Genomic DNA, 25,094 nt, shown 5'->3' on the forward strand with positions numbered 1-25,094 from the left:
TACCCTTACCACCCGGTAAAAACAGTCCAGTGCCCTGCAATTAGTATTAAGGGCCTGATTTAGAACTTGATGGATGGGTTACTCTGGGTTAATCGTCACAAAGGTGACGGATATCCTGTCCTACAAAATCTAATTCTAATGGGATTTAGATTTTGGCAGACGGGATATCCGTCCCCTCACCTTTGTGAAGGAGTAAACTGTGTGCCCACTTCTAAATCAGACCCTAAGACACCATGGAATGAGGAATTACCAGGGACTGATTTTGCCGGTCGTTAATCACACAGAATCCCCTAATCCATGTTATTTTTTTGCATTCATTTCTCACTTTCCCTTAGGAGGTGGGAAATGTATGAGCAGCCTATGTTTGGGGTGATGGGCAAGGGAGGCGGTAGGAGAAATAGGGGAGCGGAGGGGAAGCTCTCTTCTACCAGGAGGTAGTATTATATGCTCTCCCCTATTATAAAAAAAATATTTAAAAAACACCGAATGAGATTTAGCTGCTGCTGCCTCAGCCAACACCTCATGCTCTCTTTTTGGTTCTCCCACATCCAGTAAAACCGGATGAGAAAAAAATCGGAATTAAATTAACGCATAACAGCATGTGTTCATTTCTTTCTGCAATACTTGTAATACTAGCCTGTAGGAAGTTGGCTCTGTATGCACTATTTCAAAGTAAGGAATAGTATGCACAGAGTCCAAGGGTTCCCCTTAGAGGTAAGATAGTGGCAAAAAGAGATAATACTAATGCTCTATTTTGTGATAGTGTGGTCGAGCAGTAGGCTTATCAAAGGAGTAGTGTTAAGCATTTGTTGTACATACACACAGGCAATAAATGAGGAACACACACTCAGAGACAATTCCAGGCCAATAGGTTTTTGTTATAGAAAAATATATTTTCTTAGTTTATTTTAAGAACCAAAGGTTCAAATTCTACATGTAATATCTCATTTGAAAGGTATTGCAGGTAAGTACTTTAGGAACTTTGAATAATCACAATAGCATATATACTTTTTACATAAAACACATATAGCTATTTTAAAAGTGGACACAGTGCAATTTTCACAGTTCCTAGGGGAGGTAAGTTATTGTTAGTTCTTGAGGAAGGTAAACCACCTACGGGGTTCAAATTGGGGTCCAAGGTAGCCCACCATTGGGGGTTCAGAGCAACCCCAAAGTCACCACACCAGCAGCTCAGGGCAGGTCAGGTGCAGAGTTCAAAGTGGTGCCCAAAACACATAGGCTTCAATGGAGAAGGGGGTGCCCTGGTTCCAGTCTGCCAGCACGTAAGTACCCGCGTCTTCGGAGGGCAGACCAGGGGGGTTTTGTAGGGCACCGGGGGGGACACAAAAAGTACACCCTCAGCAGCGCGGGGGCGGCCGGGTGCAGTGTGCAAACAAGCGTTGGGTTTGTAATAGGAATCAATGGGAGACCAAGGGGTCTCTTCAGCGGTGCAGGCAGGCAAGGGGGGGGCTCCTCGGGGTAGCCACCACCTGGGCAAGGGAGAGGGCCTCCTGGGGGTCACTCCTGCACTGGAGTTCTGATCCTTCAGGTCCTGGGGGCTGCAGGTGCAGGGTCTTTTCCAGGTGTCGGGATCTGGGAGTCAGGCAGTCGCGGTCAGGGGGAGCCTCGGGATTCCCTCTGCAGGCGTCGCTGTGGGGGCTCAGGGGGGACAACTTTGGTTACTCACAGACTTGGAGTTGCCTGGGGGTCCTCCCTGTAGCGTTGTTTCTTCACCAGTCGAGTCGGAGTCGCCGGGTGCAGTGTTGCATGTCTCACACTTCTGGCGGGAATTGCAGGGGTCTTTAAAGTTGCTCCTCTGGAAACAAAGTTGCAGTCTTTGTTGAACAGGGCCGCTGTTCTCTGGAGTTTCTTGGTCCTTTTAGAGCAGGGCAGTCCTCTGAGGATTCAGAGGTCGCTGGTCCTGGGGAAAGCGTCGCTGGAGCAGTTTTCTTCCGAAGGGGGGAGACAGGCCAGTATGGCTGGGGCCAAAGCAGTTGGTGTCTCCGTCTTCTCTGCAGGGTTTTCAGCTCAGCAGTCCTCTTCTTCTTTAGGTTGCAGGAATCTGAGTTCCTAGGTTCTGGGGAGCCCCTAAATACTGAATTTAGGGGTGTGTTTAGGTCTGGGAGGGCAGTAGCCAATGGCTTTGTGCCTCCTCCCTGAGGAGAGGGGGGCACATCCCTATTCCTATTGGGGGAATCCTCCTTCTACAAGATGGAGGATTTCTGAAAGTCAGAGTCATCTCAGCGCAGGACACCTTAGGGGCTGTCCTGACTGGCCAGTGACTCCTCCTTGTTTTTCTCATTATCTCTCCTGGACTTGCCGCCAAAAGTGGGGGCTGGGTCCAGGGGGCGGGCATCTCCACTAGCTGGAGTGCCCTGGGGCATTGTAACACGAAGCTTGAGCCTTTGAAGCTCACTGCTAGGTGTTACAGTTCCTGCAGGGGGGGGTGTGAAGCACCTCCACCCAGAGCAGGCTTTGTTTCTGTCCTCTGAGAGCACAAGTCAGAAACTTGTCTCTCAGCAGCAGGCTGGCAGAGACCAGTCAGTCCTGCACTGAACAATTGGGTAAAATACAGGGGGCATCTCTAAGATGCCCTCTGTGTGCATGTTTTAATAAATCCAACACTGGCATCAGTGTGGGTTTATTATTCTGAGAAGTTTGGTACCAAACTTCCCAGTATTCAGTGTAGCCATTATGGAGCTGTGGAGTTCGTTTTTGACAGACTCCCAGACCATATTCTCTTATGGCTACCCTGTACTTACAATGTCTAAGGTTTTGCTTAGACACTGTAGGGGCATAGTGCTCATGCACCTATGCCCTCACCTGTGGTATAGTGCACCCTGCCTTAGGGCTGTAAGGCCTACTAGAGGGGTGACTTACCTATGCCACAGGCAGTGTGAGGTTGGCATGGCACCCTGAGGGGAGTGCCATGTCGACTTAGTCATTTTATCCCCACTAGCAGACACAAGCTGGCAAGAAGTGTGTCTGTGCTGAGTGAGGGGTCCCCAGGGTGGCATAAGATATGCTACAGCCCTTAGAGACCTTCCCTGGCATCAGGGCCCTTGGTACCAGGGGTACCAGTTACAAGGGACTTACCTGGATGCCAGGGTGTGCCAATTGTGGAAACAATGATACATTTTAGGTGAAAGAACACTGGTGCTGGGGCCTGGTTAGCAGGGTCCCAGCACACTTCTCAGTCAAGTCAGCATCAGTATCAGGCAAAAAGTGGGGGGTAACTGCAACAGGGAGCCATTTCTTTACATAGCCATAGTAGCATTTTATTTTGCCACTGTTAGCTTTCCCACACACATTACCTAAATTATTTGTATCAGCTGTATGCCCTATGCTAAATCTTAGCCAAGCTAGTCACCTCTATAAATGTATGATTAAGCAACAACTGCTGTTCTAATATTTCTGGGGTGGCATGTTAGTGAAGTAATTCTTCTTGTGGAAAAAGACTCAGGCCCATATTTATGGGGAATTGGCGCAGGGCAGCGCAGAAAGACTTCTTGCTGCGCTGTCCTACTTCAATGTAAAAGGTTAGGAATGCATTGTATTTATGAAATACTGTGCATTCCTGTCCTTTAGCCTGGGATGGCACACAAGTGTCTCCCTAGCACCAAGGCAGGTTCCCTTGCACCATGGTGCTAGAGTGCCTGCGTTGCATGCAGGATAGTTTTTTTGTGCAGGAAGGGGCACCTACTTCACAAAAACAAGCCAGAGAGGAAAAAGCAAGGAGAACTGAAAATATTTTGCCTTGTTATGCCTGCTCTGGGAGGCGTAAAGCTTTGGTGCTGCCCCAGGTTTACACGATTAAGTAAATCTGGGACAGTGTCAAAATCCATGGGAAAGAACACCACAACACCCATCGAACAATCTCCCTGGGGCAAAGTAACGCAATGCGGCAACTTGCACTGCGTTGCCTTACTCCATATTTATGGCTATAGAAAGCCACACAAAGTGGCTTTGTGCGGCTTCATAGATATGGTTGGAAGGCATGCGCCGCTGGAGGGTAAAAAAAAAGTGGACCTCCGGCGGTGAAAGCCTCCCATTAATATGTCCCTCAGTGTTTACATCAGTTTCATTCCTGTTAAACTGTAAATGTATTTCTTGTTTTGAAACATGTAGATTACTTTGTTGGTAAACAATTGTAAAATTATGCAGTTTTAAAAGAAAATGAGTTTTTAATCTGCTCTGATATCAGAGCAGAGGAACACTGGACCTTGAAAGATACTCTTCTGGCAGGGATTGCTATGCCACATGCCCTGGGTCTGCAGACAAGATGGGGGTTCAGAAACACAGGTTGCGCTCTTGAGTCCCCCGCCGGTATCTCCCCTGTCAACGTGTCCCTTTCAGTCCCTAAACCTGCACTGAAAAGGACAGAGCTGATGTCAGACCGTACCCTGCTCTCTGCTCTCAGACTGAGAGGCAAGCGCGGCTTCTGGGGGAACAGGCAAAAGGTAGCTCTGAGAGTGGTTTGAGAAGTTGGCAGGAAGCCGGGTATAGGCTCTTTTAAATAATCCGGTGCTTCTTCGATATTTTTTTTTTTAGCTGTTTAAGGGTTTGGGAATCGGGTTAATTAATTTAGCATTGGATTCAGCCTACCTGTTCTCTTTCTCAGAGTGCACACTTACAATTGTATTTTGTAAGTTTGCGCCGCTTTTGCGTCAAAAAGCAGCACAAATGCGGCGCTAAAAAGTATAAATATGGGCCTTAACCCTGTAAATCTAGCACTTTGCACAATTGGTACTTACGGGTGTGGTATCACTGCCCTAAAATGCAAAGAATGAGGGCCAGGGGTGTAATGCAGAACTTTGGAGCCCCTGCGGTGCAAGAAGGACATTGATTATCTGTGCGATATGGGAGTTCCGTGCCCCCTCATAACATTTTAAAGGCTGGCCCCAACATTTTGCGTTACGCCACTGATGAGGTCCTTAGCCTAATAATTACAACTGGTAATGAAAACATCTTGCTCGTAATATGTTTGTTTTTTGCCAAATGGACACTTGTTGAAATAAGGGGTGATAACAAGTCTCTATCTTACTGTAAACTGTGAGATGTGAGCTCTAGCATGAATGAGATGCTCTGCGGTACGTGCCACGAGAGCTACAGTGAAAGGCTACCAATTCCCCCTCAGGTGGCATTCTGAAGACTTTTCACTTCAGCTCAGAGCCGCACGTTACCTTAGGAGCGAGCCATTTCCCAGATGGCTTTTTTAAGACTGACACTTATGGGCTAATTAGCATTTATGGATCTTCAGGCGGCAATTAAGAAAAAGCATGGATTTATTGGTTTATAAATTATCTAAATCTTACTTGAAAACTGTTTATGGTGCACCAGGGTGAAAAGTGTAAATAGAGCAGAAGAGAATATTTATTAAATCGTTTTGGGCTGACGTGCAATTAAGCATCAAACACTGTTTAAAGAAATAAGAGGCGCAGTTAGATATTAAGCAGAGGGTGATAAAATATTCATATATTTTATTAATCAAAAGAAACCTCCCCTTAGCCGCACCATTCTGAGGACTGAGATCAGACGTGCTACTCTGAATGTAATCTCGGTGTTTATATAGGGAATGTATTACACAAAACAATTAAATGTAGCATGCCCCCCGCCAATGAAACTACGATGCCCATAATATGGCCACCTAGGCAATCTTTGTCAACACAACACTCTGAATGCAGATAGGCTATAACGAGGGCTGGACTGGACTAGGTTTGAAAACAAAGGAAATGACTACCTTTCCCACAGTGATGACGGCGGCTTGGGAAATCGGATCCGTACTGATGTCAAAGAAATCCCGCCCATCTCCGTCCACGATGCTGTACTTCATTTCTGCATTTACGCCTTCATCGAGGTCTCTGGCGAGAATTCGGCCCACAACGGAAGTGACGGGGGCTGATTCCAGCACACTCATCTGGTAGTGCTCTGTTGGGACGAAGGAGAATAAAACACAGGTTGACTTATGAACAAGGCAGTTTACTTACAGAGGGCCTAGACCATGATTTGCGAGGTTGTTATTTCACATCAATATTTTGCCTCTATTCAGGGCTCTAGGTGGGATGAAAAAAGTGTGTGTGTGGGGGTCTCTAAAGGTTTTGTGGCCTACATAATTGTAGGCAATGCTTAAACGTGTATACATTTCTGTGATTCCCATTGTGTGCCACTCCACTGGTATTTCCTTGCTTTCTATTTTCTGGCTTTAATTTTTTTAGGCTGCCCAGTTTGAGTTTGTCCCTGCATGGAGATCTGCCTATTTACTGTATCCTTCCAAGTGACTCCTTTCTGTAAACACGCCTTAAATCCTGCTCTTATCTTGTTACATTTGCAGTGCATTCAAAGACCAAGGTCTAATGTCGGGCTCTGTCTTCAAAGCTTGGTGTTTACTTTTCTTTCTCTGACTTCAAAGTGAGAGGGATTGTGTGACAACCTTGCTGTGAAAGAAAAGCTGTTTTCTAGCACACAACAAAGTGTAAATGTCTGTTAATGAACTGTGCAGATATTTCGGAATATATCAGAATTAGGAAGACACCAATAAAGCATTTTTTTGTTTTTGTGATTTGCGGTGGAAACAAATATTATAATATGTTCAAAGCAAATCAATACACTAGGTGATGACATTTCTATACAACATAGTTTGTGTGCTGTACACTTTTATCAGTGGACTGTATGTCTATAAAAATATAGGGCCTGATTCTAACTTTGGAGGACGGTGTTAAACCGTCCCAAAAGTGGCGGATATACCACCTACCGTATTACGAGTCCATTATATCCTATGGAACTCGTAATACGGTAGGTGGTATATCCGCCACTTTTGGGACGGTTTAACACCGTCCTCCAAAGTTAGAATCAGGCCCATAATGTCTAAATGACTTACTTGACTATGGCTGCAAGTGAGGGAATGGACAAGGAGGTAATATCAAAATTAATTACCAGAAATTGGCTTACTCTGCATCCTATTCCCTCGCTTGCAGCCATGACTATGGCTGCAAGAGAGGGAATGGAGAAGGAGGTAATGGTCATTTCAATTGTGAATGTATTGTCTGTAATGCCAGTGGGCTACCACACCAGGCATACTCCACTTCATGCCACTCCACTCTACTCTGCACCACTCCACTGCACTTTACTATGAACCACTCTACTCTACGCCACCCCACTCTATGCCATTCCACTCTGTGTCACTGCAATCTACCTTGCACCATTCAATTTTACCCAGTGCACTCTATGACATTCACTCAATGCCTCTCTACCCTACTGTGCACCATTCTACTTTATGCCAACGCACTGTATGCCCTTCTACACCACTGCACTTTTTGCCACTGCAGTCTATACTGCTCAAGTCTGGGCCAATCCACTCTACTGTGCACCACTCCACTCTACCCCACTCTACTCTAGCCCACTCCAGGCCACTGTACCCTGAAATGCTGCACTCTATGCCACTGCACTCCAAGGCCATACACTCTATACCATTGCACTCTACTTTGTACCACTCCATTTTAAACCATTGCACTGTACACCAGTGCATTTTACACCACTCTAATCTACTCTGCACTCCTGCACTGTACCCCACCCTACTCTGCTCTATGCCACTCTACTATACGCAACTACACTCTACCCTGCCTCACCCCACTTTACCCTGCACCCCTCCCTATATGCCACTCTACTCTGCAACACTCGACTCTATGCTGCTCAATGCTACTATACTCTGGATTGCTGCACTCTATGCCACTGCACTCTAAGCCCATGCATTCTACACCAATGCATCCTACTCTGTACAACTCCACTCTACACCACTGCACCTCACGTCAGTCCACTTTGCCACTCTATTCTATTGCACACCACTGCACTGTATGCCACTCCACCCTATGCAACTTCATTCTGCTCTGCCTACTCCACTTTACCCTGTACCACTCCACTCTATGGCATTTCACTTTATTACGAAACAATCCACTCTATGCACTCTATGCCACTATACTCTATGCCACTCTACTCCACGCTGCACCACCTGACTCTATACCACTCTACTCAATGCCATTGCACTGTACATCACTCTACACTACTCTGCAACACTCTAAGCCACTCTGCTCTAAACCTCTGCACTCTATGCCAATGCACTTTACACCCTTCTACTCAAAACCAATGCACTCTGCCCCACTGCACTCTCTGCCAATCTACTCTGCACCACTGTACTCTGCCCCACTATACTCTACTCTGCAACACTCTACATCTCTGCACTATATGCCAATACACTCTATGCCATTCTGTTCTAAACCATTGCACTCTATGCCACTCTATTCTACTCTGCACCACTGTGTTCTACACCACTCTACTCTACAGCATTCTATAATATGCCACTGCACTCTATGACACTCTTCTCTAAACCACTGTACTTTACAACACTCTACTCTGCAACACTGCACTCTCTGCCACTAAACTCCATGCCACTGTACTCTGCACCACTACACTCTATCCCACTGCATTCAGAGCCACTGTCCTCTGCTCTATTCCACTCAATGCCACTCTACTGCACTCCGTGTCAATGCGCTCTATGCCACTACACTCTATGTCATGTTACTCTGCATACCTTCACTCTACACCACAGCACTCTACAACACTCTACTCTGTGGTACTCCACTCCACACTACTACACTCTTCTTTATGCCACTACACTGTACACCTCTCTACTCTATGCCACTACTCTCTATGACATTCCACTCTACACACACTCTACTCTCCACCACCCTATGCTACTGCACTCTAGTCTGTATCACTGCACTCTATGCCACTGAACTCGATGCCACTGCACTCTATGCCACTCTACTCTTCAGCACTGAACTCTAGGCCAGTCTAGTCTGCTCTGCACCACTGCATTCTAAGCCACTGCATTCTTCAACACTGTAACACTCCACTCCACAAGACACTACTCTTTGCTACTCCCTACTAATCCACTCTACGCCACTCCACGCCACTCTCCTTTAGGCCACAAACATTTAGCTATGCTAAACAGCAGCCATGCTGGTGTACAACACGGCTAAAAAAGATTGGCAAAGTCAATAGCTATTACATAGGTGAGACCCATTGGCATTGCACTTCCTCGTGTCTCCTTCACTTCGCCACCCCCAAACACACCCTCTCTTGTGTAAGCACTGTATTCGCTGCATATATGCTTCCCACACATTTGAACAGAATCACAATTGCAACTGGGGTATATGAATATTGCATTCTGAGGCCTGCAGAGTGGCCAAGGACTGGATGACCATATATTTTGAACTCCTTTTCGACCCGCTGAGAGGCATGGGGAGAAACCCACACATCCACGAGCCTCAATGTTGGAGTTTTTAATTGTGGCCTGTTAAAAACACCTGGAGGTGACTCAGTTTAAAGTATGCACTATACCAGAATAATATACCACATGAAAATACAGAATCACAACATCCTGAAAATAGTAAACACTCTTAGGGAGTGCAAGATTAAGCAAAACGTGAAACAGACAGGAATTAAGTTATAAACATTAAGCTAGTGTTTTTCACATTCATTGTTACAAAATATCTCAGTGTTATTGCTCGTAAAATTCAGTACATGAATATAGAACCAGTTTCAATGTCATTTTTAATTTTTACCCGGTCTGATATCCGGGCAGATCCGGGCCACTTAAATCCCTGCCTGTGTTTATGTTTCTAATTTGAATCTGCCTCGATAAGGCAGGAGAAGCGGCTGCTCCTTATTGGCCAGGTGTCGTTTGCTCTTCCACAAGCTCCCTTCTACAGGAGAAAATTTGCTCATCAATGAGTTTTTCGGTTTCGTCAGAAAGTCAGAAAAAACAAAAAAATAAAACAAATCATGCAAACACTTTGACCCTTCTTCCAAATCAGGTGCGAATCCTGATTCGGTTGCAAACTCCCATTGGCACCAAAATGGGAAAGCCAAATCAGGCACTATTTGGGCCCGACAAGTGCCTGCCTGTAGAGCACCTGGCGTGTAAAAACCTGGCAGAAATCATGCAAGCAAATAGTACAAATGTTGGATTGGAGCACATGGAGAATGGAGAAGTCATGCAGAATTAGAGAGATATCCTGCATTCCGGAACTCAAACATGTAATGGGTGCAAATTGCTCACCTTCAAAATATGAACCAAGCCCTTTTGGTGTTTACTGGGTGCACAATTTACACACGGGATCGTGTGGAATGAAAGCCTTTGTGTCCGTGTGGACATTTTGTGATGTTTTGCATCCCATTACGATAGTGCTATTTTCTAATTACTCAGAGCCCAGAAAACCTAGGTTTTGGTTTTCACTTAAGCGTTGCTTAGCATACCAACGTGTGCTGCTTCACTGACATGATTTAATTGAGGTCGCTTTCCCTAGCCCATGTGATCATTGTAACAGCTCTGTGATCAATACTCTGCATCGATTATGTGTTAGCAGCACTCTTAATGTGTGGCCACTCTGACATTTCTTGAGCAAACAGTGCTCTTTTCAACAAAGGATCGATGTTGTCACATCACTTTGGACACTTGTCCTCCACAAGACAGCGCTTTGTTCAACCCAATTCACTTACTCAACGGGGACATGAAAAGTAACTGATTCACAAACTATGTTGCAATACCTTTAGGCAGGACACTTTTTTAAAAAGAAAGCACTGGTAAAGCCAGTAGGCCTGGCTTTCCTATCGAGTACGGACTTAACCATTTAATAAAAGTCAGTGTAGTAAAAACAAGACAAAGAAAATCTTCTTTCTGCATGTAATGCATGTATGAGCTTAACGTGTCATGAGTCCGAATATTTTCTAGATGTAAAATAGTCCCTCATGGATTGTAATGCAAGTACTGCATATGCGATGGAATGATACAGCAAAACAACTAACAGCATACGGTACAACAGTAATACTCCTGTGGGTGAGCCAAAGCTAACTCTGTATATTTGTTTGAACTGTTAAGACAATGTCAAGCAGACAACTATACTGTTAAGTCAGACCTAAACCTCAAAATTAAACGTACATATTTATGTATTTTAACAGTTGGCATGATTCATTATTGCCTTGTTACTACTGTACAGTAAACATGTTCTAACTTATTTCATTCACTTAGAAAAAGCAATGAATATATTTTAGGGATGTATCTTTATTTCCATAGTAACTGCTCAGGCCTTGAAGCTACTGATGTGCAAAATTCACTTAATTTGTTTTTGTGTAATTCTGCAAACACCTAGTAAAATGCCATGAAATTACTCATAATTACCCAAAATAAATCTTCACCCATTCACAATATATCCTAGTGTGAAATCCATCCTTGCATAAATTTTTGGCATGAGAACAAATTTCACAAAAGCACAGTGAACAGCAGATGTTTCTGTTTTGTTGTTCGAGTTTGTTCGCAGTAAATTTTTTACTGCGAATGGCGCGCTTCACTGTAAATTTATACGATAAATGGTGCGTAATTACTCAAGTGGCATAATGGATAGGGTGACCAGAACTTTACAGTAAAAAACCGGGACATTTCATAAAAATAGAAAATGGACTACACTTTTACTTCAGCCAATCACGCAGAATGACAGCGCTCATCACCATAGAATTACAGCACAGGGAATTAGAACATAAATAAAATGCAGTTTTTAAAGCCAGTATCATGACTGTTAATTAAATTGCTTTCTTATAAACGCTGCTAACTTTCCATTATTTGGAAGAAATAAAAAAGGCACCTCCCACCATTTTCAGTCGACCCCTCTAAAAACCAGGACTGGAGTTAATTTCCCGAAGTCTGCTGGGCCAGTTGGTGAAAAACCGCGACTGTCCCAACAAACCCTGGACGCCTGGTCGCCCCAATAATGAAGTAATTTTTTTTTTTTTGCGAACGAGTGTAACACGAAATTCCCCAAATTACTCGAATTACGACAGTGTAATTTAAATCTCCCCTAGGCGTACTGGAAATCAAGTACTTCACCAATCGAGGAAAGACCAGAGTTCTACTCGATTCAGCGCTCAAAGCGAGCTCTATGGGTTCAGGCTTCATCTGTAGTGTTCGGTGTGTCATCTGAATCTCACATGCTTGAATCCAGGTGATAGAACGTTGATAAAATCTATACCATTTATGGTGTAAACTGTTGTAAATGCTAGTATTCTCTGTGTTCATGCTAAGCCGTCACTTTGTGTTTTGTTTCTGCTGCACTTATTTGTGGTCAGTGAAATCAAAAATATAATAAAGTGCGGCCACTAGGCTGATGACACTACAGTGCATAATTTAGCTACAGCGAGAGATAAGAAAACTGTTTCAAAGGGACAAAACATGAATGAGTCAGAAAACGGAAGTGTAAGGTGTCAGAAGAAAGAAAAAAGGAGTTGGGATCAAGTTTATTCAGCCTTGGTCATAAGCAGTCTTGGAAACTGGCATTGCCAGTGGCAGGTACATATGGAAAACTATGAGACCCTGGACTTAGTTAGTTTTTAGTTTTAACAAATTAAGCATTGGAAGTCAACTTGGCAACCCCATGCCTTTCATAAGAAACACCTCGAGGTTATGGGTTTTCTATAAATGCAACTTACAAAAACGTATTTTACTTGACTGGTCCATACAATGCAATTTGTGACTGTCATATTAAGGTGACACATAGTAGTCTGGTTGGATCACAAGTCAGCCATTCTGGTCAATCTATGTATAACCCAAGCTCACTAAGGCCCCTATTTATACTTTTTTAGCGCTGCATTTGTGCTGCTTTTTCATGCAAAAGAGGCACAAACTTACAAAATACAATTGTATTATGTAAGTTTGCGCTGCTTTTTCTTAAAAAAAAGACGCAACTGCTGCGCTAAAAAGTATAAATATGGGCCTAAATTTGCCAATCTATGTATAACCCTGCCAAATATGGCATCATCCACCAATAAACAAACTCCTTGAACATCCTCCAGCCTCATTGGATGTATAACTGTTATCATTAAATCTGCATTAAGTGCTTGGTACCTACGAAACTCAACACTGATTGTTCTCAGAAAGTGATTTAGACAGTCTTAATCCCATAAGAAAAGATTACAATTAAATTATTTACCATACAACTGCCTTGATTTCTTCTCATGGTGAAATAAACCATCTGCCATAACATGAAAGACTCTGACAGAGACACAAAGAGGTGGCATGAAAGCACAATAATTAGTACATTACAAGTTTCACAGAGGACACGTGAAAAGAACATATGCCTTTCTGCTAAAATATTAAACCCCAAGGATGAAAGGAAGGTCTTTCACATCCTCAGGGGGCAACATAGCTCCAGTAAACTATCCATGTTAGCGAAATGGTAAGAGAGGATTTAAAATGTCTTTCAAAGGAAAATAGGCAAAAGAAGAGAATTGAAAAAAAACAAGCTTTGGCAAAGCCATTAAGCCCTGCTTTGGATGTTAACGTTTTGGCTTTGTCAACGTTTGTTTTGTTATGTTTTTTGTAACCCTTTACTGTGGGGAGCTGTTATCCCTTACCAATAAAAGCAAAAGATTGTCTAAAAGTGAAAAAAATAGTGGTCTCAAAAAGCGCACATTGCCACAGTAGTCCCTTGCACTGAAGGAAACTCCTTTGTGTGCAGATGTGCACTTTGTGATGTGACATGGCAGAATGATGCCACTTACAGTTAAGCAAAGTTATCCAGTGACTGAAGTGGGCTCAACCACTGCCCATGTTCTACACTGCAGAGGGCAGAAGAGAAATGTGGATGCCACTTCAAAAGACCAAAGGATGAAGAGGACTGGATGAAAGCAGTTATATGTAAGTATATTGTACGTATAATTTTAGTAAATTCAAAAGGTCTTAGTTAACCTCGGACCTAAAAATTGTGGTATTTTTGCATCCCATCCAAGAAATCTCATCTACGTTAAGTGTACATAACTCGATTTTTAAATAGCATAGTTATGGAGCCTGAAACTCCTAGCAAGCGTGTGAGCATCAGCTCTAGTACAAAGCATCTCTACTGTACACATGAACTGAAAAATGTTGCCATTTCAGATTTGACTATCACATCCAGACTCATAAGATCGCAGGTCCGGTATGTCCAACATAGGTCCAGAAGGGTCGGAAATAGGACAGATGTTCACAATGGCTACTATGAAAATCCATTCCATCTAGATTTGTTACAGCATTTTTTTCTAGGATTCAAACCCTGGAAAATGTTGAAGTGGATATCAATTAGAAAATCCTCTTTCCGAACAGCAGAGAAAACACCAAGTTGCCACCTCTGCTGGCTTGGGAAATGTGGTGCAATTATTTGTGACAGTGTATCCAAAAGTCTCAAGCACAGACCTTGTACAGAAGTCAGCCATTCAAAACGCACATTTTGGCACCAACTCTTGCCTTATGAACCGCTCTAAGGTTGTCATCAAACATGAAGTTAAACATAAATGCTGTGGCTTATCTTTGACTAAATAGCAAGTGCCAGGTAAGCAGACACTGTGGACAGTGTCTTTACAAGCTGTAGGAGTGACACCGAATGGGTGAGGAGGAGGCAATGGGGGCCGATATACAATTAAAAGTCTTGGACAAGCTAGCAATCTTCTGCATTGAGACTACGACCAAGACTGCGTTGTATTAATAAATGGAAATGGGATCACGTGAATTAAAAACGTTTGAGAAACACACAATAGAAATTGTCTTCCTATGGTGTTACTAGTGTTGACTAATCACATCCTACAAAATTCATAATTAAGAATGTTACAGCGATACCGCTCTTTAAGACAACACATGTATTTTTTAAAAGAAGGTATGGACAAAACAATACTTAAAACATCATCGATGATAAACTTAGTTGTCACATTAAAAAAAAAAAGAAAACACAGAATATGCCTCTGGGCAATGTCAACCACTTGTAACCACAACAATCCCTTAAAAAAAATCAAAATATACCAACAAAATAAGTACGTTGTGTGTAAGACGGTATATTTAAAGTCATATACATTGTTTACTCTGGGGTCAATTTAAGGAATCGTTATTCGTGTACACTGAAAGCACACGCAGCCAAAGGTATAACGCAAATGGCCTCCGACCCTGCAGAATGTGAAGGCTTGGAGCTGAATGCGACCCCTAAAAGAGTAAGGTTGGGGGCTCCTCTGCACCGTGTTTGTTATAGGACCAAGGGCACACCACTGCATACACCGCTGACGAATAAAGGGTTACCGGGCATATGAGGTGAAAACAGCTTATATCCACATTGGACTCCTGTGGTAAGAAGGATAGACCTAAGCAGTGCTTAATTTGTGCCTGTGTTTTCCGGTGCCCAGCACCGGCACTTAATTGCAAACACCAGCATATAGTTATAAGGAACAACCACATGGTAATGCAGTGTATGTATTTTTAGCAACGTTTATTAGTGGAGCATTGAACTATTTAATATAGCTGTAAAAAAATGGTAAAACTTGAACTTAAGCCTGCAGTTAAAAAGGGAAGTGGACTGTGCCAGTTGCAGGAGTTCATTGAGCAAAACCTTGGACCCTGGCACTTAGGATGTGATTGAGAACTCGGCGGATGGGTTACACCGTCACAATGGTGATGGATATCCCATCCACCAAAATCTAAATCCCATATGATAGAATGTGAATTCCATTTTAGCGGACATGATGTCTGCCACCGTTGTGATGGAGTAACCCGTCCACCAAGTTCTAAATCAGGCCCTTAATCTTTTACAAATTAAGCACTAGACCTAAGAAGGGTACCTAGAGGCACAGATGGAAAGTACCACGGACCAGGTTGTTATTGTGCTGTTTTTCTAAAGAAACAAAATTAATACAAAGAATGTAAAAACCTAAATCTTCACGTTTCCACACACATGAGGACCTTTATAATTCAAGACCGAAAGGGCAGAGGCAGAGGCAGGAGGGCACCTGTTCAGTTCCATGTGGTTGTAAGGTGCTGTCCTCCCTGGGCCCTGTCGTGGAGGTGCTTTTCCAGTTCACAGAGACGCAGATACTTACTCTGAGGAAACCTGGGGGGATTGTCGTTAACATCACTCAGGGAGATGTTGACTGTGGTGGTGCCGGCTAATCCTCCCAGCTGCCCGCCCATGTCCTTGGCCTGGACAATCACTTCATAGTATTCTTGAGCCTCTCTGTCCATGTTCGTAAGAGCTGTTCTGATTATGCCTGTGGGCGGGGAAAAAGAAAATGTAGTTAGAATTAAAAGGTCATCCTTTTCCAATAATGCCGTCTGCAGACGCAGCCAAGAGAAGTCACAGAAAATGTGGTGCAATTATCGGAATCAACATTAGGTGGCAGCAGTGCACTATCATGAACGGTGGACGCTGCAGTCAGCTGGCAACACAGCCTCAACATATTCACAAAAAAGACTTTTTATTTTAGGTTAAAATAGAATTCAGAAACACGCTACCTTTTCAAGCTCCTTTGACTTCTTCAATAGGCCTTATCTTTCTCTTTGCCGCCATATTTATATTTCTTATTCATTCTTAACAAATTCAACGCTTCCCTCTCCAATTCTTTTTTCAGCGCGACTTGGTTGCATTACCTGCTCACACTCAAAAGCTCTATTTCTAATTAACCAGCAATAGAAGAACCACTGGGTGCGCGTTTCACACTCCTGCTGGTAATTGAACAGCAAGAATATGCCATGGGGATGCCACTTCACTGAGCTCGGAATTAGCATCTAAGAGTGTCATAGCATCAGTGGTATAAAGAAACTTGACTCCCTCTACCTCCTGCTAAGTACATGGAGGTGGGAGAGAGGGTCCCCACCTCACCACCTACCACTTTTTCTGACCACTTACCAGTGGCGGCCGGCAGCTTTAGGAGGGAGGGGGCGGGCGACACACACACAGACACACACACACACACACACACACACACATTCTTTCACACACAGACACGCACGCACATCCATTAGCAACACACAGGGGAGGGCCTCGAGGCACCTTTGCAGAGCCGAGGAGGTCACGCCTATAGGAGCTGTGACCTCCTCAGCCCAGCAAAGTTCCGCTCAGGCAGCCAGGAGTGTGCGCAAATCGTGCATGTCTACTCCTGGCTGCCTGACCTGAACTTGAAGAGTGTCTGTCAGGCTGACGGACAGACACTCTTCATGGGGGGCAAAAGGTGGGGGGGTGGCCCCTCGGCCCTAAAGGGCGGGCCGCCACTGCACTTACCACTTTCTCTGAGCCCCCCTCCCCCGGAGCTGTGCTACTCCACTACATAGCTGTAAACAAATTCAGTTGGCTTATGGGTGACAATTTCATCTTTTCATTTTCCTTAAGTGTGACACTTCAATGCCTTATGTGTGACACTCTGAGTGACACTGTATCCTGAAAGAACAAAGCAGCTGTGCCCTTGTACGGAAGGAACGGGAGATGCTCTCCCACTACGTGAAACCTCTGGCTCCCCATACATAGGGCAGGGATGTTTTGATACCCACTAAAGGCAACGTGACACCTCAACACCCAGAGGCAGGAAAGCAATTACATCAATTAAAGTGCCCAGATGTTCTAACCACCAGAGTCATTAAGGAACCATTAGTGCCCACTATGGGAACTGCCATCTGATCCCTAGAGACCGTCAGCACCATCTCTCCCACTCAATTAAAACACAACACAGAAGCCCAGGCCAAGCAAAGGCATCTGTGCACTGAGACGTGCCCTAGAATTACACTGGCCATTATGTGCACTTTATAGTTGTCAAGGAGACCATGTCATATGTGATATGTTCACCCAGTGCTATAGTTCAACCCAATCGCTCTTTTCATTCTATGAGTTTTCTTTCATTCTTTTTTATATAATTAAGGCCACGGGAATTATGTAATTCCGTGGCCGCATAATATATATTTATCACAGTTGCTGCACATTTTGAAGGTTTCCGCAAAAAAGTCTGTTTCTAGATTAGACTGATCATTAAGTGCTAAAAAAGACCTTTTGCAAAGGTTGACGTTAGTTGTTGATTCATGTATTCAGATGTGAAACTTTTGCTAATGCAGTGAAACGTTTCCTTAGACAGTATTAATGTGTATTAAAATAAAAAATTAGCAAAACAATACAACCACAGGATGTGCCTCATTTTGCCACATAATTTACATTAAATTAGCTACCGACTACTTCAAGTAGTCCTTGTAACGGTAAGACTCAGGCCTTCTCTGCACAAAGGTACAGGAGACCGTGGGGCGAAAGAGCTAAAGCACAGAGGGAGTAATTCTCCTCCTTTTCGGACCATCATTACTCTGATGGCAAGTGTGCAACCTTTCTCAAAACCAATATCATACTCGTCAGGGCAAATGCATAATCCCACTTAATTGAAAAAACAACTTCTTGCGCTCGCCGAGGGCATACTGCTCCTCTTTATATAAATCTGGCTTTATGTCTAGAGGACATGACTGTTCTAGTCCTGAGGTCAGGTTTTACATATAGTATCTTTCGCTTATTTGAGTTAGGGAAGAGGTAAAGTCTGGAACTTCAAGAAGAGAGCAGCATGAGTAAATTCCACTTGTGGCAAAGATAACATTTTCAGAGAACTTTGAAGTGTGCTGCAACATGGAGGATGCTGCTCAGAAGGGGTGCCCCAGGTAGTGAATGACCTCTGTACGGGTAAAAAGAGACTAGTGCCTAGAAAGGTATTCTGAAGTCCTCTTTGGCAAGGAATGGTTTCTCATTCAGAGCAGTGATAGTTAATACCAGACAGTTTTAGAATTGTGAATGATGTGTGGTTTGAAGTTGAGATATGAAACCAAGGGATTGACTGCTGGAGAATTGTAGGTTGATGTCTGCTAGGTTAACTTTGTAGATCCATCCCAGGACTTGCAGTTAGTTGCTGGCATTAGCAACGAGGTAAATTCTGCCTCGTTAAAATTCAACTCAAGGTCTGGTGTGGACATTCAGGGTTCGGATGATGGCCGAGTATCCGTTGGGTGATGTTGTTATTTTAGGTTTTTAGGTAGAGCTTGGTGTTGTTAGTATACTGGTACATAGTGATGTTCTGGCCTGCCAGAATGATTGTCAAGAGCTGCACATAAATGCTGAAAGCTAATGGTGGGTGGAAGCAACTTGGGGGTGTGCCACATGCCATTGGGATGAATCTGGATCTTGAGTAGCTCATCTGGACCAACGTGAGTCTATTTGTCAGGCAAGGTGGTGCCCCAAAGTTTTTTTGATGTGCAGTGATGTTCAGGATATCCTAGTTAATAGTACTGAGTGCTCTGCAAAGGTCTAGAAGGATGAGGAGTTAGACAAGTGGGACATCATACATCACTTGCTTACCTGAGGCCTCCCTGCTGCATTATAGTGTGCTGCCAGTCATTACGCTGAATTGTATGACTTCTGTGATGAGCAGAAGCTGTTTGTCATAGCAGTAAGGAGCGAGACCTTCAGGGTCCAGGTTTGTTTTTTGAAAAGTGATAGTATCTGCCCTTTTCATGCAAACACGTGGAAAGGTATCTTGATGTTCAGTATTTGCTTGAGCAATGATCATGATATCTTCTTCACAAGTTATGAAATGAGGATATCATCTTTGGAAGATTTGGATTTCAATGAATGGAATATGCTTGTAAAAGTATTTGTGTAGACAGCATTAAATGATGACTATCTTCTCTCTCTGTCTGGAGCGACTGTTGAGGGTGTGGTGCTGTTGATGTGGTGTAGGAAATTGTTGATATTATTCCTAAAGAACATGTTGATGGCAGAACTCTTTGCAGTGGATTATTGGGGGCCCTGCTATGGGACTGTCTGAGTTCGATGGCTTTGAAGAGTTCCCTACCCTTACTAGAGGCCTTGCTGATGGTGCTTTTACAGTCTGCAGTCTTACCTTTGGAGATTAGTTCGCACAGAGTTTTTTTTAGAAACTTGAGGTCTTCTGCCCGAAATGTGTGTCTCCATTACTTTTCCCCCAACCTGATATTGTGTTAGCTGCTGATTCATTTTTCGCTATATCCTGAGAGGTGGATTGTCTTTCAGGGATTCAATGAACATTGGGACTTGCGTGCTTGCATTCATCTGGAACGTGTTGTTGAGATCCCATAGGAGGGTTTCTGCATCACAGTGGAGTTTCGCTCTGAGGGCTATTAGGTCATCGAGGAATTATCTTGAGGGATGGTTTTGAAAGTTCTTTACTAGTCTTTTGAGCTCCGCCACTCCAAAGTTTGAAAATAGGTATTAAGACATGACCCAGCCATGATCATCTATTTCTGGCCTTATGCTTTCCTAGTGCAAACATAACAGCAGTCAACTGCTTGGATGCCTTGAGCATCTCTGACAAGAGCACAAGCCCCTGGTTCTCCAATTTGCCTCAGGAAATGTTTCCAGGTTTTAACTTTTAATTTCAGCACTTGGCTGTAAAAGGAGAGTGTGTTTGTCGGGTCACCCACATCACCTTCATTTCTGGTACTCTATGGCAGTTTATTGGTTGGGTTATGGGTTACTTTTATACTTTGTCAATCTTCATGTCAACAGAAAACACAATTAAGTACGTTTTCACTGCGAAGATATTGATTCAATCTTTCATAATGATAATTGTGCATTCGTTATTGTGTGCTCCTTCCCAGTACAAAAGTGATCGATGTAGAATATTCTTTGTAAACAAGAAATCGGTTTGTGTTTTACCGAGTGCAGCATATATTTGTTTTATGTGTTTTAAACGCAAGGCAAAGGGATGATGGCGCCCTTGGTGAGGACAACAGCGTCGATTTACTGGATGAGTTCTCCACTAGTGGACATCGTCACCCCCCAGATACCTGACAGATTCTCAGATGACAACAATTCAAAGTGAGGCTGCAGTTTGCACTGGGATCCATCTTTCCAAAGGACTATGGCTCTGGTTGGGTTTACGCACACCTCTCCTGTCCACATCATTACTCAGCCATGAAACTTACACTTCCTTAACACAGACAACCCTGCTGTCCGCCCTACCACTCTTCTCTCATTTACACTTCAGCAGAAGACTGCGCAGCAGAGCGGTTGCAGGTACTGAGAGCAACTAATTCAAGGGCAAGCCAAAGCATATCCACCTTTGCAGGACTGTTCCACCATCCCCACACAGTCTAATACTAAAATGTTAGGCTGACCTGTCAGGTGTCGTTTATCACTCAGGGACCCAGTGGTGTTGGAATGATTTTCAGAGTGGGGGTGCTGCAATCAGTCAGTGCTACGTCAGTGAAGCCACTGATGTTGTGAGAAATTCAAGTGTTACACTAAGGCCTAGAATTATGGGCTTTGCGTGTAGGGCAGTCACAGGGAAACTGCAGTATTGCACCATATGTATCCCATATAGCTCATTCCAGTCCTTTCCCCCTGCACTGACTCCCTTTTGATTGCTAGCGCCAAAGCAGGCAACCTTGCACCATAGTGCAAGTGTGCCTTTTTTGTATGCAGGATTGTTTTTGGTGCAGGAAGAGGGACCTTCCTGCACAAAACAAATCCTGAGATGCGTTTTCCTCTTTTTATGTGTATTTCAGAATGCAACACACATAGAAAGTGGAAAAACGAGGGGAAACAAATAGATTTCTCCTTATTACGCATCACCTGGGGAGGCGTAGGATTTTGGCGCATTCCCAAGTTTACCAGGTTTAGGTAAATCTGGGAATGTGTCAAAAACCATAGCAGTTGCATGGGAACACCCATGCAACACCCATGAAACGCCTCTCTTTTGCAGAGTATAGTAACACAGCGATTTGCACTGTGTTGCCTTACTTCATATTTTTTAAGCCATTCAAAGCCACACAAAGTGGCTTTCTGTGGTTTCAAAAATATGACTTTGTGGTTTGCGCTATGTATGTACCATTATGTGGTGCAAGTATGGCGTAAACCCCTAATAAATATGCCCTTAGGTGTATCAAATGACCCCTGCATATTCAGCCAGAGCATGGTTGAGAAATAGTGCATGGCCAGTGGTACAGTTTGGAGCACATTGCCCTAAAAAAAGAATACCAGAAACATCACATTTCCATTGAAATGACCACGAGTTTTCCATCTGTCATGTGGCTTTACTGCTCAACCAATGTAGTACACAGTTTGAAATCGAGTGTTGGCGCATATGCATCCTTGTGGATTACATAAGATAAGTGTATTGTTTTGATCTTATTGAAATCTTTGGCCGCCTCATTTGAGGGATTCTTAATGCGAATACATTTTATAATACTTGTGAACTATTCACTCTTTGTTGTGTGCTAGAAAGCGTTTGACATCCTGCAGCCTTTACCGTCATTCATCTTGTACTCCAGCGAGATTGTCACGTGGTTACCATTATAAACTTCCCTCATTCAAGGAAAGGAAGAGTAAACACCAACCTTCGTTTTAAAATCGCAGCATCTTGTCAAAAGGCGGTGCCTGTCATTTGACTTTTATATTTGAACTCACAACACATGCAACAAGATAAAAAACAACTAAACGTAAAGGTCTTTTTATTGTTCATTTCCCTTCTGAACTTCTGCAGGGGTTAACGTAGGGGTGCTGCTGCGCCTCCCGCACCCCAAAATTCCAACGACCCTGCATGGTCATACATGTTCAGGCTCATTTAGTGGTTAGTGACATGACAATGTAATGGGCCCACCATGCAAACATTGCCGCCATGATGAACTGGATAATATTTCAATACAAATATCTGTATTTTACATTACTGCATAGTCCTGGATATCCCCTGTTAAAAACTCTCCTGAATAACATGATTTTTGTTTGCCCGAGTACGAAAGTCCTCTTTAAACTGAACAAAGGCTTGACTTGGTAGCTGCACATCTTTGCGGGTGACTTAATGACCGCCTATAGAGCGTAGGTTCTGTTTTTCAGGGCACAGAGAACAACTGCTCACTGAATATGACTTGACTGCAATTCGAGGCATTATCCTGCCGTCCCCTAGGTATTCGGTGTCGGTTCTCTCTAGTCTGACTGCTAGTAGCCAAAAGGTCAGTCAGGAAGTGTGTTTGCTTCCCAGAAGCGTTGTCAGAATGAAGACACTTGTTCTAACATGTATAACCTTGACAGCGTATATACCCCTCCAGACCTCTCAAAACTTGAAAAACCCACAGTGTGTCAGGATCTTCAGGGCTCGAATATTGATGCTGACAGTGACCTCTGGATACAAGTTGAGTGCTTTAGGAAGTGTGTATCAGAGGAGCTGGTTTGTGATGTTCACTCTTTATGTATCCTGTTTCATCTGTTGTGATGGCAGGCAAGGACGTTTTCAGTTAGTGACAACTGTAAATGCGTGTATGCATTATGGTAACTTACATGTAGGACCATAATTGTGTGTGTCTAACTGTTCATCATTGGCACACTAAATATCAGCCACACCCACAAACCCTCATCGTCCACACAACCCACTGAAGTCCTCACGTTCGAAATAAATTGATAGATAACTATTTTTTGGGGAAGAAACATTATTTTGTTCACCCAAAAATTGCTAAACACATAAGTAAACTTAAAAAAAAACCTGTGCTCTCTGGAGGGTAAGATGGCTGCCACAAACACTACTACTCTATTTACGCTAAATGAGGGAATACTCGTTTGGTGTCATCATCTATGACTGCTACTCTAGTTCCACACCATCGTATGGCTACCAAAAGAGTGCAGTGGGCCTTGCGGAAGGGGAAGTAGCGTACCATCCCTGAACTGAAGCTCTTGATATGCACATCTCAAGCATAATTCACTGCACAAGGTAGTGGAAACACTCTTTCAGCTTATGGAAAAAAGGGCACTGGCTCTTACTTTGGAAGTAACAACTGTCCCATCATTGGCCCCAGCGTGAACGTTTGTAGGTGTTGGGCCAGTAGAGTAGGTGGATGTAAGTGGGACATTAATATATGGCCAAAGCCCATGAATTATTGGTTTATGGGATAAAAAGCACTGTTTTAGGACACACTCTAATGCAATAGGAAATGGATTACAAGTGTTGAATTGGTGACACAGACTGTCATTAACTGAGTTTGATGCTAAAGTTTGCTGTTTTGACACTATAACCTGCTGACACAGGTCCAAGCGTTATAGGCTCTAAAGCCTTTTACAGGCAGTTCACTACCCACAAGTCAGCAGTAGGTGCCGGTGTTACTTTAGGCTCACAAGAAGCTTGTTCTGGAGAAGGCAGGAGATGTGATTAAGAAAAGTTAAAAAACCTTTCAGTTAGAAAGAGACTTAGCTGAGCTGAAAAAGCCCTTCCTCGATATTAGCGTTTTTTCACTAATGATGAAAGTAGAAACAACAAATACGTCAACAATCGCAATATAACAACAATAACAATAACAACTCTTATGGTTGCTGTCTTCTTCTTCTTCTTCTTCTTATTATTATTATTATTATTACTACTGCAAAGCAAAATGGCAGTTTTGAAGTGTTGGTCAATGCACCAATGCTGCTCTCTCTTCAAGATATTTCAAGCACATTATGGCCCTCATTACAACCATGGCAGACGGTGTAATGTTGACGGTAGGACCGCAAACAGGCTGGGGGTAATTACCGCCACATTATGACATTGGCGGTTTGGCACAGGCCAAACCGCCAATGTACCACACCGCCTGCCACAGTGGTAATGACTGCCAGCCTGGAGACAACGGTCTCCAGCCCGGCGGCCGTCACTAGTCCTCCTGCGGGATCATGACCCCGCATACCGCCATGGATATTGTGGTTTTTGAACCGCCATGAAAACCATGATGGTAGGCACTATCAGTGCCAGGGAATTACTACACAACACCTCCCACCCCCTCCCCTGTCGGACGATCACCTTCCCTGCCTCGGTGGTCCTCTGGGAGGGGATGGGTTCCATGGGGGCTGCTCTGCCACCAGCACCCTGTACCCAGAACACCGCCACGCCGAATACTGAAACGTAATTCTGATGACATGGCGGTGACAGAGGAGCAACCTCCACTACACCGCCGACCGCCAGTATGGGTGCTGGCGGTTCTCCGACCAAAATATGGCAGAGGGTCGCCATCAGTCATAATATGGTTGGCGGAAGACCGCCAACACTGGCGGTCTTCGGTCCGGCAGGACCTCGGCTGTCTTCATAATGAGGGACTATATCTTTATATTTACGCAGCTCTGAGCGATATAAAAAGATACAAAAAAGGGAAATATTTCGACTTGATCTGGTACATCTATATTTCAAAAGCATTAATCACATCTGTAAGAGACCTGAGCTGAATTGCTTAAATGATAAAGTAA

General features: G+C 43.7%; 1 protein-coding gene across 8 annotated transcripts in view; it reads right to left on the minus strand.

Annotated features, from left to right (window-relative positions):
• CDH20 (cadherin 20) overlaps positions 1 to 25,094 on the minus strand; it is a 1,654,453-nt gene that overhangs the window by 81,552 nt on the left and 1,547,807 nt on the right. For all 8 annotated transcript variants that reach the window (XM_069219506.1, XM_069219508.1, XM_069219509.1 and 5 more), the window contains 2 exons: positions 15,940 to 16,107; positions 5,741 to 5,928 (listed from right to left, as the gene is read on the minus strand). In XM_069219506.1, coding sequence (XP_069075607.1) covers positions 5,741 to 5,928; positions 15,940 to 16,107 — 356 coding nt within the window. The remainder of the gene's footprint in view (positions 1 to 5,740; positions 5,929 to 15,939; positions 16,108 to 25,094) is intronic.

The sequence above is a fragment of the Pleurodeles waltl genome, chromosome 2_2, assembly GCF_031143425.1.
Source record: "Pleurodeles waltl isolate 20211129_DDA chromosome 2_2, aPleWal1.hap1.20221129, whole genome shotgun sequence".
Taxonomy (NCBI): domain Eukaryota; kingdom Metazoa; phylum Chordata; class Amphibia; order Caudata; family Salamandridae; genus Pleurodeles; species Pleurodeles waltl.